Here is a 21,352-nt window from a genome sequence, read left to right on the forward strand (position 1 = left end):
GGTGGGAAATCAGAATAACAAGAAACAGAGGAGAAATACAGAAGATGAACAATAAAATTGAGTATTGCACTTAAACCCTAGCATTTTGATATTTGCCTTAAATGTAAATGGTCTAAATGCACCAATTATAAAAGACAAAGATAGCTAGAGTAGATAACAAAACATGATTCAACAATATGTTGTCTAAAAAAAAACTCATTTAAAATATAATATAGCAGGTTGAAAGTAAAAAGTTGAAAAGTCTGTACTACACAAATATTAATTTAAAAAAATAGGACTGGCTTTCTTAATATCAGATAAAGTAGACCTCTGAGTGAGAAAAATTGCTAGAGATGGTGATATTCCAAAATGATAAAAAGGGCAATCCCATTGATGTGACAAGTATTTCAAATGCATGTATGTATACCAAACAACAAGACCTCAAAGGACATGAAGCAAAAAAATGGTAGTGCTGAAAGGATAAATAGATTCACAACTATAGTGGATTTCAAAACTCCACTCTCCAGCAATTAATAGAGCAACTAGACAGAAAATCATCAAGAATACAGAAAAATTGAACAACACAATCAACAGGATATAATTGGCAGTTATAGAACACCCGACCCAACAACTACAGAATGCACATTTTTTTCAAGTACCCATGAAACATTCACACATCCTGGGCCATAAAATAAACCTTAACAAATGTAAAATAAAGTAATACAGAATGGATTTTCTGACCATAATGAAATCAAACTAGAAGTCAGTAATTAAAAGACCATAAGAAAATTTCCAACATTTAGAAAGAAAACATCCTTTAAATAATAATTCATGGGTCAAAGAGGATGTCACAGGAGAAATTTTTTAATTGCATAAAAGTGAATGAAAAAGAAAACATATCAAAAATATACAGAATGCAGGGGAACCTGGGCAGCTCAGTTGGTTAAGCATCCAACTCTTGCTTTTGGCTCAGGTCACGATCTCAGGGTCCTGGGATTGAGCCCTGCATCAGGCGCCATGCTCAGGGGGAGTCTGCTTGAGGGTTCGCTCCCTCTCCCTCTGCCCCTCCCCATCTGTGCTCTCTCTGGCTCTCTAAAATACATAAATTTAAAAAAATATATGTACAATGCAGTTAAAGCACTACTGAAGAAAATTTATAATAACAAAAGCTTTCATTAGAAAAGAAGAAAGATCTTAAATCAATAATCTAGTTTTCCACCTCCGGAAACTAGAAAAAAAACAGCATAATAGCCCAAAGGAAGCAAAAGGGAAAAAATAATAAGGACAAAACCAGAAATTGGTGAAATTGAAAATAGAAAAAAATACAGGAAAATCAATGAAACAGAAACCTGGCACTCCACAAAATTGAAAAATGTTTAGCAAACTGACAGATAAAAAGAGACAAAATTATCAATATAAGGAATGAAAAAAGAAATGTCAATATAGATCCGCAGTCATTAAAAAGATAATAGTGGAATATTCTGAATAATTTTATGCTCATAAATTCTGTAACTAGAAGAAATGGACAAATTCTTTAAAAAGTACCAAAACTCAGCTAAGATAAACACTTTAATAGTCCTATAATCATTAAAGAGATTTAATTTGTAATTTAAAAATTCCTGAAAAGCCATCTCCTGGCCTAGATGATGTCACTGGAAAATTCTACCAAACATTTAAAGAGTTTTTAATACCAACTTTAAGGGTAGTTTTATGAAGATACTATTACCCTGATGCTAAACTAAAAAAAAACTACAAAAACAAAACATAACCTAAACCTACAATATCTCTTATAAACTTAGATACAAACATTTTCAACAAAATATTAGCAAGTTGGATGCACCAGTGTATAAAAAGAATTAATACTATGACCAAGCAGGATTTATTGCATTTGCAAAGCTTGTTCAACATCCAAAAATCCGTCAGTGTATTCTACCATATAAACAAGGGAAAGAAGAAATATCACATGATCATATCAATTATAATAGAAGATGTATTTGACAAATCCAGCACTCATGATAAAAGTTCTCATCAGACTAGAATTAGAGGGGGAACTTCCTCAACTTGATAAAGGGCATCTATGCAAAACGTACAGCTAACATCATAGTTAGTGGTGAAAGACTGAATCATTTTTCCCTATGATTGAGAACAAAGCAAGGGTGTCTGTCTGCTCCCCCCATTTTTATTCACTGTAGTACTGGAAGTTCTAGCCAGTGCAGTAAGGCAAAAAAGAAATAAAAGGCATACTGTATGAAAGGAAGAGCTAATACTATTCCTGTTTGCATGTGACACAGTTGTCTATGTAAAAAATTCAAAGGGATCTACAAAAACACTCTTAGCATTAATACATGAGTTCAGCAAGGTTGCAGGATCCAAGATCACCAAACAGAAATCAGTTGTATTGCTATTCTGACAGTGAACATGTGGAAACAAATATCAAAATCACCATTTATAATTTGCAAAGAAAATTAAGTACTAAGATATAACAAAATGTATATGGGATTTATGTCCTTGACGTTGCAAAATTGTGACGAAAGAAAGCAAAGAAGAGATACCTAAATGGAAAAGCATTGCATGTTCCTGCATTAGAAGACTCAACAGACTAAAAATATCAATTCTCACCAGTTTCATAGACAGTTTTAAGGCAATTCCTTTTAAAATTACAATAAAGTTTTTAATAAATGGACAAGCTTATTCTAAAATTTATGTAGAAAAATAATAGGCCTTAGCATAGCTAAAATAATTTGAAAAATAAGAATGAAGGTAGAGGAAACACTGTATTTGGTGTTAACACTTATTATATAGCTACAGTAACAAGATGGTGTATTATTATTGGTGGAGAGATAGACACTGAGATCAATGGAACAGAGTAGAAAACTCAGAAACAGGCTTAGACAAACATGTCCAACTGATTTTTTAATGAATACGTGAAAATAATCAGTGCCATTTTTAAGAATGATGCTGGAGCAGTTGTACATTTGGTGGCAAAAATAAATAAATAGAAGAACCTCTACTTAAACCTCACACTTTATACAAAAATTAATTTATTTAAATGTAAATTTTGAAATTGTTAGGAAAAAAATAGAAAATCTTCATGACTGAGAGCTAGGCAAAGAGTTTTTAGACTTGATACCAAAAGCACAATCCCAGTGAAATAAAACCACAAATTGGACCTGATCAAAATTAAAATTTTCTTTCTGCAAAAGAATAAAGTAGATGAAAAAACAAGATACGACCCAGGAGAAAATGCTTGCAAACCACATATCTGAAAAAGAAGTCGTATCTAGAGTATTTAAAGAACTTTGAAATATCAAAAATAAAGCAACAAACAATGCAGTTAGCAAAGGACAAAAGACATGAAGAGATGAAAAGATATTCACTATCAGTTGCCATTAGGGAAATGCAAATTAAAACCACAGTGAACTATCACCCCCTGCCTATTAGAGTGGCTAAAATGAAAAATACTGATAACACCAAATGCTGGTAAAGATACTGAGCAACTGGATCTCTTATACATTGCTTCTAGGAATATAAAATCGTAAAATGGTACAGCCATTCTGGAAAACAGTTTGCTAGTTTCTTAAAAAATTGAACACGAGCCTCCCATTCAACCCAGTAGTGTACTCTTGGGCATTTATGTCAATGAGAAATGAAAGTTTATGTTCACATAAAAACTTACACAAATGGTCTCTTAGTAGTTTTACATGGGATAGCTCCAAATTGGAAATAATTCAAATTTCCTTTAAGGAGCAGGTTGTTAAACTGTGGTGCATCCATACCATGGGATACAACTCAGTAATAAAAAGAAATGAACTGTTGATACTCACAAAAACTTGGATGAATCTCAAAGAAATTATGTTGAGTGAAGAAAGCCGTATATGCTATGTGCTTTCATTTATGTAACTTACTTGAAATGACAAAAGGGTGAACAGGTTAGTGGTTGCCAGGGATTAGAAATGGAGGAGGGAGAGAGTTGGCTTTTGCTATGGAAAGAATTTTTGTGATAGAATTGTTCTTTATCTTAAGGTAGTAGGTATCACCAAATCTACTCATGTGACAAAATGGCACAGAACTAAATACATATGTACACACGCCCACAACACACATGTAAAAAGCAGTAGAATCTGAATAAGGTCAATGGGTTATATCAATGTTAATTTCCTGGTTGTGCTGTTGTACTTTAGTTATGGAAGATGTTTCAATTGGGGAAAATGGGTGAAATATGTAATGAGATCCCTGTACGGTTTTTCACAACTGCATGCAAACCTACAGATATCTCAGAATAAGAGAATGAAGTGGGACCCCTGCTAACACCATATTCAAAATTAACTCAAAATGGACCAAAGACCTAAATGTAAAAGTTAAAACTGTAACATTCTTAGAAGAAAAAATAAATGTAAGAGCTTAAAGTGTAAAAAGACTTATTAGAAGCAAAAATCTCCAAACATTGGAGTAGGTGATGGTTTCTTCGGTAGGATACCAAAATCACAAACAATAAAAAAAATAATAGTAATAGATGCATTTGGAGTCATCAAAATAAAATTTTTTGTGCTTCAAAAGATACTATCAAGAAAGTGAAAAGACAACCCACAGAGTAGGAAAACATTTTTGAAAATCTGCTAAGGGACTTGTTTTTAAAATGTATAAAGAATACTTAGTCTTGATCATAAAGTGCCAGATGACCCATTTTATAAATGGGCAAAGTGTCTGAATGGACATTTCTCCAAAGAAGATGTACAAATGGCCAATAAGCAGATGGAAGTACATCAAGCAGATGGAAGTACACATGAAAACCACAGTGAGTTACCACTCTGCACCTACTAGGATGGCTGTAATTAAACATACAGATAACAGCAAGTGTTGATGAGGATATGGAGAAACTGGAACCCTCCTACATTGTTGGTGCTAACGGCAGCTTTGAAAAACAGTCTGGCAGTTCCTTAAAAGGTTAAACCTAGAATTAGCATATGATCCAGCAATCACTTCTAGGTACACACCCAAGAGAAGTGAAAACCTACCTCTACACAAAAAGTTACACACAAATGTTCACAGCAGTATTATTCATAATAGCCAGAAAGTGAAAACAACTCAAATGTTCATCAGCTGATGGATAGATAAATAAAATGTGGTCTACCCATGCAGCAGGATGTTATTAAACAATAAAAAGAAATGAAATACTGTTATATGCTATAGCAGGGATGAATCCTGACAACATTATGCTGAGTAAAAGAAGCCAGTCACAAAGGGTCATATTTTGTATGATTTCATGTTTCGAGTAATGGAAAAAAATTCTAAAATTGATTGTGGTGATGGTTGCACAACTCTGCGTATACTGAAAATCCCTGAATTGTACATGTTAGGTGAGTGAATTGCACGGGACAGGAATTGCATCTCAAGCTCTTACAAGTAACCTTTTCATTTTTAAAGTTTTATTTTAAGACGTTTTGTAATATGATTATTTCCTACTATACCTTAATACATAACAGAAACAATGCTCTCTGTCCCACCAGTTTAGTCACTAATTCAGACACAGACAAGTTCAGAATGTTCCTTTATATCTCCTAGGAAGTAGATTTTTCCTCAACAAGTTGATAGTGAGCAGGAATGGATGGGCCGTGCTTCTAAAAACTCAGACTGTTTCCATTCCTACAGACAGACTCATATGCATGTGGGAATATATTCACATATTAGGAATGCATATAAAATATATGCTGCTCTCTGCTTGTTACAGGGTGTTCTTCACTAAGGATTCAAGAAAGGATTCGGGGACTTTCTTCTGATTTAGTGCTATTAGCCTTGACTTACTGTATGCATTTTGAAAGAGATTGAAAAAAATACTGAGTCAATCTTCGTACTCACTCAGACTGACATTCTCCTCATTGAGTGAAATTTTCCTGTGTCTCTTGAGGAATACCAGCACCATCCTCAATTAACTTAAGTAGTCCTGTTTGTTAATTTGCAGCTTCCAAATGAGGATCCTGAAATTTTTGAAGTGTCGTCCAAGTGTCTGTCCATACTGGTTCAGCTGTACGGAGGGGAAAACCCAGACAGCCTGTCTCCTGAAAACGCAGCGAACTTTGCCGATTTACTGACATCTAAGGAGGACCCAAAAGAGCAGAAGCTTCTGTTAAAAATTCTCAGAAGAATGGTGAGTCCACATGGAAACCGGGACCAGGGTGGGTGGCTTCGGCAGCTGATGGAAGAGAGTAATGATTTTCTTCCACCTGATTTCAGTAAAAGAATCCCCGGTTACCTTTCTCGGCGGTCACCTCTTGATAACGTCTGTCGCGTTCTGCCTGTCTATCTGCACATACACATATATTTTTTTCTGATCTGTTGAAGAATAAGTTAGAGACATTGTGCCCTCTCACCCCTTAAGCCATTAAATGTACATTTTCTAACAAAATGGATGTTATTTTAACCACAGCAATCAAAATCAAGAAATTTACTATTGATACACTTCTTTTACTGATGTGCTATCCATATTCCAGTTCTGTCAATTGCCCCAATAATGTATTTTAATGTCTTTTATAGCTTTTTTTTTTCCGGGTATAAGATCCAGTCCAGGATCACATATGTTGGTAGACACTTGTCTTTAATCTGGAATAGTCCTGGCGCCTTTCTTCATCTTGCATGACATTTTTGAAGAATATTGGCTGGGTGTTTGTAGGTTCTCATTCAGGTTGGGTCTGTGTGAGGTTTTCTGATGATTAGATTCAGGAAAACCCCAGAAGGGAACTTGTGTCTTTCCCACTCCTTCACACTCAGAGGCTCATGACGTCTATTTGCCCCTTCACTAGTGATGTTAATTTTGATCACTGGGATTAGTCGGTGGCAGCCTTTATTTTTAGTGTGCGATGGCTGCAAAATGGAGATCTTCTGACTTCCAACATTACTAACTCCCAATATTCTATTTTAAGGAAAAAATTTCCTTTTGCCCCATTGGTTTTGTTTTATATTTTACAAATGTATATAGCTGATGTTTCCTTGAAAGTACTTTTGAAAACTGACTCATTTTCTTTTTACAGTGAATATTATTCTGCTGGTTTGGAAAGCCATTATATATAGTAGCTATTGTTGAAATTAATGAAGGAGTGGAGGTCCCATTCATCTGTGTCATGTTCTGGCTCGTCAGTCTGTGTTTACCTCTAGATACAGATATCTTGAGGGGTGCGTTGGTAGGGGAGGCTGCGGATACTCCAGAAACTTGTATTCAAGACAACTTTTGTGCCAGTTTGATAGACAGCTGTGGTGCGTGACGTGGCTAAATCTATAGGGCGGCTTCTGGGTGACAGATTAGAAGGGAGATAGAGATTTACCCTGAAATGATTTCTTTACCGTTTCTGACATGCCACCTCTAGGGCCAGTTAGATTCTGTTTAGGGAGGAAAAGTTAAATCCAAGTGACTTTGACCTGTATATGTGAAAACAGAAGTCATTTCTGATGCTGTTCATCTTTTTCATTTTTTAATTGAGGTAATATATATTATTATATATATAACATATATATGTTTATATATAAAACATATTATGTATATTATATATAAATGTTATTTATGTAGATAACATAAAATTTACCATCTTAACCAGTTTTAATTATACAGTTTAGTGCTATTGTGTGTATTCTCATTTCTGTCTCTATAAATTTGTCTACTCTCAGTCCCTCATGTAAGTGGAAGCATACCATATTTGCCCTTTTATGTCTGGCTTATTTCACTTCATGTAATGTCTTTAGGGTTCATCCACGGTGTAGCCTCGGCCAGAATTTCCTTCCCATTTAAAGTTGAATAATATTTCATTGTGTGTATAGACCACATTTTGTTTATCTTTCTATCTGTTGATGGACATTTGGGTTGTTTCCACCTTTTCTGCTCCACTTTACTTTTTTGTCTTTTTATTATTATCAACGATGGACTCATGGCATTTTCTTTTATTCAGTCTGTTGTAATCCACTGCTTTCTATGATGTGGCCAGTGGGAACCCCTTCTGAGGGGCTGTGTCTTTTGACATGCCCCCATCATTTTTTTTTTTTTTGAGCACTTCTGTCTTTTTTTCCTTTTGTAATCACATGTGTATTCTCTTTTCATAATTGAAGTGTTGACAATGTTATTATTAGTTTCAGGTGTACAACATAGCAATTCAACAATTCTTATACATTACACAGTGTTCACGACAGTAAGTGTGGTTATCTGTCACTGTACAAAGTTATTTAAATTATTGCCTATATTCCCTGTGCTGTACTTTTCATCCCTGTGATGTATTTGTTTTATAAATGGAAGTTTGTACGTCTTAATCCCCTTCACCTATGCCGCCCCCCCACCCCTGTTCACCCGGCAACTACCAGTTTGTTCTCTATATATGAGTCTGTTTCTGTTTTTGTTTATTGTGTGTTGTAGAGTCCACATATAAGTAAAATCGTGCGGTATTTTTCTTTCTCTGACTTAGTTTGCTTAACATGATACTCTCTAGATCCATCCATGCTGTTGCAAATGGCAAGATTTCATTCTTTCTATGGCAGAGCATATATATTTGTATAAATATGTATATATATTGCATATATATATTTCATTGTATATATATAGTGTATCTACATGTATATACACACACAAACACACACACACACCTTCTTTATTCATTCATCTATCAGTGGACACTTAGGTTACTTCCATATCTTGGCTATTATAAATAATGCTGCAATTGGTATTAAAAACTCTTTAAATGTTTGTAGAATTCTCCAGTGAAATCATCTAGGCCAGGAGATGGCTTTTTAAGAATTTTTAAATTACAAATTCAATCTCTTTAATGATTATAGGACTATTAAGGTATTTATCTTAGCTGAGTTTTGGTACTTTTTAAAGAATTTGTCCATTTCTTCTAGTTTCAGAATTTATGAGCATAAAAGCAGGGAATTACTGGATCGTACGGTATTTCTCATTGGGAGGGGGGGCTTCCACACTGTTTTCCACAGTGACGCACCAATTGACATCCACACCAGCAGTGCACAAGGGTCCCTTTCTTTACCTCCTCACCAGAACTTGTTATTTTTTTTTGTCTTTTTGATTCTAGCCATTGTGACAGGTACGAGGTGGTATCTTATCGTGGTTTTGACTTGCATTTCCCTGATGATAAGTGATGTTGAGCATCTTTTCATGTGTCTGTTGGCCATCTGGATGTCTTCTTTGGAAAAATATCTGTTCAGGTCCTTTGCTCATTTTTCATCAAATTGGATTTTGGTGTTGAGTTGTGTGAGTTCTTTATATATTTTGGATATTAACCTCTTATCAAATGTATCATTTGCAAATATCTTCTCTCATTTAATAGATTAGCCTTTTTGTTTTGTTGATGGTTTTCTTCGCTGTGCAAAAGCTTTTTAGTTTGTTGCCATCCTAATAGTTTATCTTTGCTTTTGTTTCCCTTGCCTCAGGAGACATACCTAGAAAAATTTTGCTATAGCTGATGTCTGAGACATTATTGCTTTCTTCTAGGATTTGTATGGTTTCAGGTCTCACATGTAGGTCTTGAATCCATTTTGAGTTTATTTTTGTGTATGGTGTAAGAAAGTGGTCCAATTTCATTCTTATGCATGAAGCTGTCCAGTTTTCCCGACACTATTTTCTTTCCTTCATTGTATATTCTTGCTTCCTTTGTTGTAGATTAACTGACCATGTAAGTGTGGGTTTATTTCTGGGCTCTCTATTGAGCACTTTCCATAAGGTTCATCTTCTACCTTTTTTCTGCAGCAGCCCTGGTATCAGCCATTCCTCCAAGGAACCATGGAACCTTTTCCTGGAGTTCTTGTGCTTTTCATTTAGAAAGCAAGATACAAAAATGGTCTAGGGTGAAATTATGAGTACTGTTTGCTTAACAAGTAAAACAGCTGGGACAGTCCCAAGAGTCCTATCCCAAGTTGTACTGTCTCATAGAGGAAAGCTCTGCAAGTCACTCTCACCCTGATGTCTCTGACTTAGCTACGCAGGAATGCCCATCGTGTTTGCAGGCCAGCCATCTGTGAGGTGTGTTTTAAAACCTCCCAAAGCTTTCTAAATTACCCTGGGTCTGTCAGTGGTAGGTTCGAGTTGTGTAAAACAGAGTCAGGGATTCTGGGACCCATTTAGCTCAGCTGAGGCCTGAAACTTGCCTATCCTGAAACTTAGTTCTATTCACACTTATCATTGAGTTCAGTACATTCAGAGAGAAATGGCAGCAGACAGGTCATTCCCATTTTACAGATTCAAAACTAAGACTCAGAGAACATAAGTAATGTCCCCAAGGCCCCAGGAGGCGATGGTAGAGCTGGTATCAGCCCCAGTTGTATTGCCCCTCTCCTGCGCTCTTTCCAAGAAGCTGGCTGCCTTGCCACTGCCCTGCCTATAATTGACATGGACTCCATGGGCGTTCATCAACCTGACTTTGACCAAGTTTAGATCTGGAAAGCACTTGAGAGGTCATTCATGGAAAAACAAGTCATAGAATTCTCCTCCCTATGTGCAAGTGTGGCACCAAGGATACTAGGAGAGTAACACATGAACTTCCTGCTCCCTATTCTCAAGGGTCTCTAACTGGAGAGAGAGAAAAACACCCAGCTTCATTACAAAGCAGAAGGCAATCCATGCTACAGGGGAGGGGCCAGCGAGTTCTACAGGAACAATCCCTTTAGGGATGAAGTTGACAAGGTTGTCCGCACATGGAAAGGAGGAAGCACATCCTGAGCAAAGGCTCTGAGATTTATGGAGCTAGAATGGGAGACATAAGAAAAGGGCCGAGAAAGACCAGACCATTCCAATAGCAATTTTAGTAGCATTTGGAGTTGGGACACTATTTTCTGGAATTAGGAAATTCTGGCCTCTGAAACAAAAGGGCGGTGGCAGCATCTAATTGAATTCCAATTACCTGTACTGGGAAATAAAGCTTCATCATAGTAGCTGGCATGTAATAGGTATTTTATAGGACTCCAATGAGCTGAGTAAGAAATGTCTATCAAGTCTCTGCTTTTGTTATAGGCAGTTGTTCATTTTTGCTGTTTGCAGTATGAGCTCACTTTAGTGCCTTACAGATGCATAGGTCAGACTGAGAGGGATGTCATAAGCATGTAGTTAGCCCACCGTCTGCTGTCCCAGGCTCCTCCATGGTATCCCTGCCACGTTTCTGTGGAGTGGATGAGATGAGACAGGCAGGTGTGTAGAGGACAGGAACTCAAAAGATCCAGGAATGTAAGCAAAGCTTTCCTGTGGCCTTCAGGAGGCCAGCCTCTGAGGCTCACCTCACCTCACAGGACTAGAGGAACCAGATATGATAGAGTGGCAGGGACCCTTCTAGATTTATTCCCTGCTGTCAGTAATTGGATTGAGGAGGCCTGATAGGTGCAGCCTCCTGATCGTAAGGAGTTAAGAAGGGAAAGACAAGCTCCTGAGGATCTTTCTCAAAGGATGTTCACTGAGTGGATACTCCCCCCAGGAGCACTTGTTAAAAGAAAGGCCCTATGCTGTGGGGTTGCCTCTTTTTAAGCCCTGAGAGAGGAGTACCCTCCTTTCCCTAAAACCGAGTGAGTTTGCTGATTTCATCCAGAGAAGGTGACCTCAAAATACATGTGGCCCCATAGTTTATAGGGCCAGGTAATAAGCATGTCAGCCACAGGTAAGCCACCGTCATCAGAGAGCTGTCTTGGGGTATAATGTGGCTGATCCCTGCAATGAGGCACACGAAAGGCCTGGATTCTTGAAATATCTGTTGATAGTCCCAAGCTCATGACAATGACTTTCTAAAATCACAATTTTCAATACCAATTCAAGATATAGAGTGTTGTAATTTGTGCTGATGGAGGTGGGATATGTTCTGCCCCTAGGGTGCTCTTCCTTATCTAGTCCATATATAGAACATCCAGAAAATGTTGAACAGACCTAAGAATTTAATTATCTATTGTAATTTACCAGAAAGTTGGGGAGTTTTATAATTATACTTGGTGCTCTAGCTTTAAAAATGTGATGGAATCTTTCAAGGCACTCTCATGTTTACCTGTCCCTTAAACTTGATATCAATGGGAATTTTCCCAGGGTAACGATTATAGATTAGCTACTTGTCACTTAATTAAAGCTAGCTTATTCAGCACTCAAAATATCGACTACACGTAAACCGCCAAGACTTGTTCTGTAAAACTGGCTTAAACATAAACTATTGACTACTTTATGAAAGCAGAGAAGTGATCCGTGGGAGGGTGATTGTGAGATGCTTGATGTGTCTAACACCTGTCAGCTGGCCACCTGTCCAGCTGGCACAGCAGAGGTGGCAGGAGTGTAATTTGGGATTGCTCTCTGAAGAGGGTTAGTATTAAAGATTATTACAAATATCTTTCTCTTGGAGTCCCTTTACCATAGGGCTTTCAGAAAATCTCCCTGCGCTCACCATCATTTTCCTTCCAAATTCTCATGTATGTCCCATGGTCCTTTCATTCCAGTGTGGGAAGAGAGCGGCTCTGTTGCTAAATATCAGTGTGACAGCACTTCATGTACAATCTTTAAAGCTTTGAGGATACCACATGCGGAAACTGGAAATTCTGCAGCCATTCTTTTTCTATTTTAGGACCAGGATGAGCTGTAGATTTGAGATCAGAAAGGACCTCATTTGTATTAGAAAACTAATGTTTCTTAAGGTATAACAAAAAGGCAAAATGACTCCTCTCTCCCTCCTAGCTTATTTTTCTTGTGATAAGATCTTCTGTTCTTGCCTTATTTTCTTAAAGGAAAAAAAAAAAAGGAAGATTGGTGTGAAGCCAGTGAAATTTTTAAGAGAAACATTATGCACCGAAATGAGTAAAAAGTAAATGTAATCAATTTTCGTGGAAATCTGGTCACTTAGAAGGTTTTTCTGAAACTCTGAGAGATGCTGTTATGGGTTTGCAAGGGAGATCTTTCCCTGAATCCATACACATCCATTTGTAGTTACACCGGACAAGCATTCTCTACCAGTGATTGCCATAGAGTCGCAAGGTAATTGGGAACTCTACGAATGACTGAGTTGTCTCTTCCCAGTAAAGAAAGCAATATCTTGCCTAGAATTTTTACTTAATTCCCTGAGCAAACATTCCTGAGCTTTTGAGTAAGACAGGCTCTGGAAGCAAATCGCCAGTGGAATAGAGTCCTTGATAGCCAGTTGCTCTCAGGACAGAGACTTCTGTCTTGCTGTGAAACAACCATCCCTCTCAAGGGCCTGAGGGAGCATATGCTCCTTGCCATAGGTTTCTTCAGGATGTGCATGTAACAGAAAAAGCTTCCTTAAAATCCACTTTGAACATGTCTCATCTTCCCCCACATTTCCTGCATCTTCTCCTACATGCACCTGCTCCCTCCTTCCCTTCCCATGTGGAGGCTCCTTGGGACGAGGCTGGTCACCTTCCTGGCCTCTTTCACAATCTGTTTGTGTCCCCTGGGCAACATAATTGTCCTTCAGTTTTGACTTTTCCTCAAGAGGTTCAACACCCCTGCCCACTCCCTCATTCTTCTGGGAAAAAAATTTTTTCCCTACTTTCTCTAAAGAGATTGCCATTGATGGTACTTTTACCCACCTCTTTATCACAAAAGTTTCAAAACCACAGAAAAGTAGAAAGAACAGTACAATGAACACCAGTGTAATCAAGAATTGTTGTCAGAATTGCTACCATTTTACCATGCTCTCTATTTCCATGTATCTGTGTTTTCTGAATTATGTGAATGTAAAAGCATCATGACACTTGGCCCCTAACTACATCAACATTATCACACCCAAGAAAATAACTGTTTCATAATATTGATCATCTCCAGTTCATATTTGATTTTCCTACTTGTAAAAAAATGGCTTTCGTAGCTTTTTTTTTTTTTTTTTTTTTTTTTTTTTTTTTTTAGGGCACCTTTGTGCCCTAAATTGTCAGGGCACATGGGTGGCTCAGTCAGTTGAGCGTCAGACTCTTGAATTAGCTTAGGTTATGATCTGTCAGAGTCATGAGATCATCAGCCTCCAAGCTCATCGGGGAGTCTGCTTGAGGATTCTCTCTCCTTCTCCCCCTCCCCCAACTCTTTCTCAAATAAATAATCTTAAAAAAAAAAAAGAACCATATTCTAGTTAAGGCTCAGACACTGAATTTAATTGCTTTTTAGTCTCTTTCTTGCACATGTGTGCATTCTCTAATCTCTCCCCCCCAACATGGGGCTCAGACAACACAACTCAAGAGTCACACGGTCTTCCAGTGAGCCAGCCAGGTACCCATTCATCTCTTTTAATCTAGAAGAGTCTTTTGCTTTTTGTTTTTTTCCCCTAGGAAATTGACTTTTTAAAGAGCTTGAATCATTTGACTGGTAGAATGTTCAATATTCTGGAACATATGATTGTTTCTTCATGACATTTTTGGTTAGAATATCTCATTGGCAACGACCCCTCATGTTGTATCCCATAGGAAGCATACAATTGTGGGCTGCCCCACTTGCGGGCTAAGTTTGATTGCTTGTCTAAGGGGCTGTGTGCCACACCTCTCCATCTTGCAGGTATGTTTCCCGTTGCAATTAAAAAGTAATCCTTGGGGAGATCCTTTGGCGCTGTGCGAATATCTGTATTCCCCACAACTTTTTATACCAAAGGGTAAAAACTATATATATGGGATGATGTTCACGGAGCAAAGAAATAGGTGATTTGTAAGCATGAGAGAGGGAACATGAGAAGTGTGGAAAGGACCAATCTGCTGTCCTTGGCAACAGGTAGCGTATCCCTCAGAAAGAGGGACGATCTGCCAGAGATGCTGCTTCCTTCCACAATATTAATTCCCTGAGAACACACCCAGTGTAAATTGCAAGTATAAAGCTAAGAGTCCTTGGAATTGTTTTATGTTCCTAACAACCAGGGAGGAAAAAAATAAGGAAAAAGAAATAAAAAAGGAGCAGCTTCCTCTGAAAGATCATTTATTTATTCAAACCTTGAATATTCCCACTTATAGGGACTTACTGTCTGCTTCAAATTATAGTGATTATGACTCACTCTGGAGTTTCCCTGATTTTTAGTGATCATTCTGACATCATCAGCCCCACTGTGCAGCTGGTGCCGTGCAGAATACTGCAGACTCTCTTGGTTATGTGGGGTTCCTTGATGACGTGCTTTTAACAAAACCATCTCAAAATAATGAGCATTCAAAGCATGTTAAGTATTAGGATGCAAATGTTTGAAAAATACCTCCTTGTGGATGTGGACAGCAAAGAAAATTGTTCTGAGGGTCATTCTCTTATGAACACCTACATTATGTATTTCTAATTTTTTTTATTTTTAAAATTATTTTACATATAATTTTCCTTTATGTTGTCTATATTAATTTTAAGAAATGAATTTCACTGGTTGAAGGAAATATTAGTTAATATCTACATTCTGTTCATAAGAATATGTTTCTTTCCTTAAAAAGATTGTTTTCAAGTAGATATACTGTGTATAACAAAGAATGAGAATTTGGTTTCAGGTTTTCAGTTTTTAAATAATCACAGAAAAAGCTAAAGATTAAAAAATGTTTTTCAGTTGATATTTTAAATATCTGAGAATTTTGTTTATTTTAATTTTTTTATTTATTTATTTTAGAGAGAGGGAAAGGGGGGAAGAGGCAGAGAGAGAGGAAGAATCTTAAGCAGGTTCCATGCAAAGTGCAGAGCCTGATGCGGGGCTCGATCTCACAACCCTGAGATCATGACCTGAGCCTAAATCAAGAATCAGATAATGACCGAGCCACCCAGGCACCCCTGAGTGAGTACTTTAAGTTGTGGCTTTTAGATTACTTGAATTTAAAGTATATTTTGTCCTACTCTTGGTTGGAGGGGGTAAATAAGTAAGATCAACAGAAGTATTTAACCAAGTTTAGGCATGTGACTCTGTAACATAGGAATTCCTTTTTGTTCCAGAACAAGTGATACTGGAAAAATAACCACTTAGTGTAAATTCACATAAACTAGCCACCTAACAATTGTGGTAAATAATGATAGGATATATGGTGGGACTTGATCTCAAAAAAATAAAACTAAAATTTATTAAAGTGAATTGATTTTGTCTTTTAACAAATTATAAAGCATTCTTATAGAGTTACTACTTAGTATTTTGCGACACCGTGCAGAAAAGGTCTTCACTAAGAGTAACCACTCGGCAAGTAATTATTAAGTGCCTACTCTGTGGCAGACAGAGTTCCAAAGCCTGAGGATGCAGCAGTGAACAACACAGACAAAAATCTCGGCTGTACTGGAGCTTCCTGGGAGAGTGAGATGGTAACCATGTAGATATAAATACAGCTATGTTATATTTTAGGCAGTAAAAGCACTAAGAAGAAAAGTATAGCAGGAAAGAAATAGAGCGGGACATTTGCAACTTGAGATAACATGGCTAGGGAAGGTCTTACTGAGATGATATTTGGGTGAAGAGTAGACATATACGATAGGAAGGAGATAATGGGGAGGGGGTGAGGTGGAGAGAGGAAGTCCTTGCTGCCCCATAATCCCTTGAAGAGACTGGCCTTTATCCTGAAGGTTGTGAGCAGGGGGCTGAGATTGACCTGGTCACTGTGTTGAGAATAGTCATTGAAGAGGCTTAGAGGTAAGAGATGTCAGGAGGCTACTGCAGCCCAGGAGTGTCCTGATCATGGCTTGCAGTGTTTATAGTTTGGACAGATCTTGAAAGTAGAACCAGTAGTGTTTGCCAACAGATTGGATATAGGTCAAGATAAAAAGAATAGTTGAAGATGATTCCAATTTGGGTCTAAGCCAAACCCTAGATGGCCAGAACTCAGGGGGAGCTGGTTTGAGGGGAGGGTGGGGAAATCAGGAGCTCAGTTTGGGATATGTTCTATGTGAGCTGCCAGTCAGACAACCAAGTGGGAGTGTCTGGTTGGCTGTTGGATCCATAGGTCTGGAATTCCAAGTAGGAGAGGTCTGGACTGGAGGGGGTGGGGCGGTAGGAGGTGGTGAGCAGAGTGTGGGATGTTTGCTTATGGCATCTGGAGGGTTGCAGTTAATGGTAATGACCAGGTCTAGGGTAAAACCATAGGAATGAGTGTCTGAAGTGTGAAGGGGTTTAAGGTCATTGGACAGAAAATCACAGAACTGAGTGGCTCTAGAAGGATCCTCTCTATGAATGTTGATATTGCCAAGCACTGTGACAGGCACAGTGTTGAAGACAAGGACCGTAAGCTGGGGACCAACTGATTCTTGCAACAGGGAAGAGTAGCAGATGACATTCTCTGGTGACATTAGATTGAAAGCTGGGGAAGAGGGAATGGAAAAGGAATGAGAATGGTTAGCAAGTATCAGTGAGAATCAAGGAGCCACCTCCAGGCCCAGTGGTTCAAGGGGTGTGAGAGACACCTGCGGGGGAGGCAGAATTCTGAGGGAAAAGCCCAGTTTCAGAGCAACAAAGTGAAGGGAACATCCTAGGAAGAGATGAAGATACAAGAAATTTGGCTGGTGACTCACCAAAGAGCACAGTGCACGAAGTTGAAGAGGAGGGATGAACAGGGAGCCCAAGAAAGGTCTGTACAGAGCCTTTTGGGAATGACAGTCCAAGGGAAGGGGGAGCCCTGGGCTTTTGCATACTGACCAGCGTAAACTAGGGAGAAGCGCGTGGAGATTGGTCCCAACTGTTCTGGGCAGACAGGATGGTGAGGCTGTGAGAGGGAGCCTGCAGCATTCAGAGACTCATCCTGACTCCAGCCTGGACAGAGGTGACCCCACCCAGAGGTCTCGTTTTCCCATGAGAGTCAGCAGAGGGCTAGTCTTGCCCTGAGTGTGCACTTCCCACCTGAGCCCTGCCAAGGCCTATAGCCTGGCCCGTCCACTCCATCACATGGGGCTCTGCCAGTGATTCTGGATTTTCTGTGTGTGTCACCTTTCATGTTATCACAATTCAATGATGGCACATTGTAATAGCCCACACATTTAATCTTCTTAGCACCATCTTAGAATGGTTTTTGCCACACTGTTTAAGGTCTTCGTGAATTTTTCATTGCTATTCAAATTAGTATTCCCTTTTGAAGTGACTGTCCTGTTTTCACACCTGAAGGTATTTGCCCCTTCTTCAGCTGGTGATCATGCAATCTGCCAGACCTTCACTCTTCAAAGGCTTTGGGTGTGATTCTTCCACCATCACTGGCAATGATTTAATGAAATTGTTCATGAAATTTAATGAAATTCTGTATGTTTTGCAAAATTGGAATTTTCATGTTGCAATTGATTTGTGTATCACAAATAGGCTGACTTGTACAAAGCATTTTGCCTAGGCCCAGCTGAGTACTTTCACGTGTGAGCGCCTGACAGCAAACCACCCATCAATTTCTGGGTGAACTTATTCGTGCACCAAAGACATGTGCTTCCCAGCTCAATCAGAGTTCGTGGGAAGGGTTTTGAAAATAAATATTTGGGTAATAAGAACCCTCTGCCACCCTATAACAACTCTTTCAACTTTGTAAATTTGATGATCCCACCTGCAGACATAGTTTGCAATTAAGAATTTGCCCTTATGGGGCACCTGGGTGGCTCAGTCATTAAGTGTCTGCCTTCAGCTCAGGGCATGATCCCAGAGTCCTGGGATTGAGCCCCACATCAGGCTCCTCTGTTGGGAGCCTGCTTCTTCCTCTTCCACTCCCCCTCCTTGTGTTCCCACTGGCTGTCTCTCTCTCCGTCAAATAAATAAGTAAAATCTTAAAAAAAAAAGAATTTGCCTTTAAAGTCAACCATCATAATAAATGACCCTCCTGATCTATGTCTGTAGACATTTGCTTTGATATCTTAATATTCTGATTTGCGGGGTTGATGAGTAAGGCTGAGCGAACTATACAGTCTCCTTCCACTCTTTCTCCCTAGAACCTCAGGAGATGGTTGAGGAGGTTAGGTTGCCCATACTGGCTGTATGAAAAGACCAAGTCTCATTAGCATCTTAGGGTGTTGAGCCAACATTCTACACCAGCGTCCCAGGGGTATACTTGGGATTGTTACTGAGACCTGACATAACTTTTTGTTTCAGGGATTAGCTTTTCCAACACCATTGTTAAAGGAAATGTTTTGAAAATGTTCCTGAGAATTATTTCCTGTGCCATCTTGCTTTCCTATTGCCACTCTCATGACCCTCCTTGATGCGGATAATGATTAGAACTCTCATTTCAAATTGTCCTTGCTTCTCCACTGGATTTATACACTGGACGCATTTACCCATCCTTCAAAGAAAGTCTCAAAGTACTACACAGTGTAATTTTTCGAGATATTAAATACTTTTATTTACTATAAACAGATCGTACTTGCTTTCTATGAAAAACTCCTAGAAACATGATAGATTTCATTAGTTGGGCCTCCAAAATACTTAGTTTTAAGTACCACAAAAGTTTTGATGCCTCTCGCCTTTTTTTTTTATTCCTTCATTATTATGTGAAGAAACGAAGCCTGTTTATAAACTCCACATGGACCTTTTGTGTAATGGTTATGAGCAGGTTTTAATGAAATTTGAGAGTGTCTCTAGAGATCACAGATACTGGGGCCTTTAACATTGCAGCGTTGCTTAGCAACCTGGAAGTCATTACATTTCCAAGCTCTGTAATAACATGATATACTTTTCTTTGCCAGTCCCTGATGAGAATGTAAGGGAAATAATCCCTTTCTAAAGGTTGCACTCTATGAGTGGGCAGCAAAATAGATTTTCTTTTTTTTTTTTTTCTCACAGTCTGGGCAGGTTTTAATTCAGTGCAGAAGTATTGTTTTCTGAATGTTGCATGTGACAGAATGAAATAGATTCTAAGATGATATTCTTAAAAGGAAGACTGTTCTGAAATAACGATTTTAAATACCATAGAAATTGTTAACATACACGTGTACCTTCACCATGTTGAAAAGAAGATTTGGCTTATTTGTTGACTACCAGTTAATGCAAGAATATCTGCTTATTCAGTCCAGGTATTTGCAGGTACCAGACAGGTTTTAAGAGTATAGGAAAGCCATATGTTTTAGGGGGGAAAGCTTGACTTGTTGATTGTCTTTGGAAAGATATTTTTGTAATTTTTCTAAGGTGGTCTTTTTTGTATTCTAAAAGAATAGACAATTCGTACATGAAGTTCATAGCAGCATTGTTGATGATAGGCAAAAAGTAGAAACAACCCAAATGTCCATCACCTGATGAATGGACAAATAAAATGTGGTATATCCATACAATGGAATATTATCCAGCCATGAAAGGGAGCGAAGTACTGACGTGTGTGCTACAACCAGGATGAATCTTGAGAGCATTGTGCTAAGTGAAAGAAGTCACACACAAAATGCCACATACTATATGATTCCATTTATGTGAAAACCTAGACTAGACAAACCTGTAGAGACAGAAGGATTGGTGGGTGCCAGGGCTCGAAAGGGAGGGGATGAGAGTGACTGCTAACACATATGGGGTTTTGGGGGGTGTTGAAGGTGATCCAGAACCAATCGTGATGATGGTTGCACACCTTTGTGAATATACTGAAAACCAGTGGAGTGTGCACTTTTAAAATGATGAATTTTATGTTATGTGAATTTGTTATAAAAAAAATTTACAGCATCCAAAAAAAAAAAAAAGGAATATATAGACATGGTAGAAAACTTGGGAAATATATGAATAGAAAGAAGAAAATCATCCTTAAACTTATAATCTGTACAATTACCATAGTTAATGTTTTGTTTCATTCTGGACGCACATGACCTATATGTGTGTATGTGTATGTACATATGCACAAACACACACATATATTGACATATATTTCTAAACGATTTGAGATTTTAAATCGTGGTAAAAAAGTCATGTGTTTACCTTGATTGCCTCCACAAATTCCATCAAAATGATCAATGTAAGTATAAAGATAAATTTAAAAAATAAAGTAAAAAAATTAAAAATTAAAAAAATAAGCAAAAGTGCACAGTCTCACTGAAAACAGAGAACAGTATCAGTAATAGATGTCTAATTTGGGAAATTTCTAGAAGACACCAATTAGTTTAACAGAGAGGGTATTCCGAATTTAGGAGACCTCAGATCACCACAGGCAAAGAAGCAGGTTTATTAGAATCCCAGGCTCAGGGGGAGCAGGGGCTCAGAGAGAGGGCAGAGCCTGGACCCTGGTCCCATCCTTGGACCTGCTCGGCATGGAAACTTTCCCAAGGTGCTCTGTGTGTACAAGGGTTACTGAATTCCCGCTGGGCTGCCCTGGCCCCCCATTCACCAAAGTGAATGCTCAACCTTCTGACCCTGTTCATGCTCTGCATTTAAGTCAATGCATTTCTCCTTCATTTCTCCCAGGGCAAAGCTGTCCCCTGCTCTCAGCAGCCTCTGCTCAGGGGAAATTCCCTAAGGAATCCAAAGTGAGATCTTACAAATTCCTGACATGGCTC

The 21,352-nt window shown here is 38.4% G+C and overlaps 1 protein-coding gene across 4 annotated transcripts in view; it reads left to right on the forward strand.

The window, feature by feature from the left end:
* ULK4 (unc-51 like kinase 4) overlaps nt 1–21,352 on the forward strand; it is a 596,079-nt gene that overhangs the window by 450,780 nt on the left and 123,947 nt on the right. For all 4 annotated transcript variants that reach the window (XM_040636925.1, XM_040636927.1, XM_040636926.1 and 1 more), the window contains one exon: nt 5,939–6,124. In XM_040636925.1, coding sequence (XP_040492859.1) covers nt 5,939–6,124 — 186 coding nt within the window. The remainder of the gene's footprint in view (nt 1–5,938; nt 6,125–21,352) is intronic.

The sequence above is a fragment of the Ursus maritimus genome, unplaced genomic scaffold (assembly GCF_017311325.1).
Source record: "Ursus maritimus isolate PB19 unplaced genomic scaffold, ASM1731132v1 scaffold_20, whole genome shotgun sequence".
Lineage (NCBI taxonomy): Eukaryota > Metazoa > Chordata > Mammalia > Carnivora > Ursidae > Ursus > Ursus maritimus.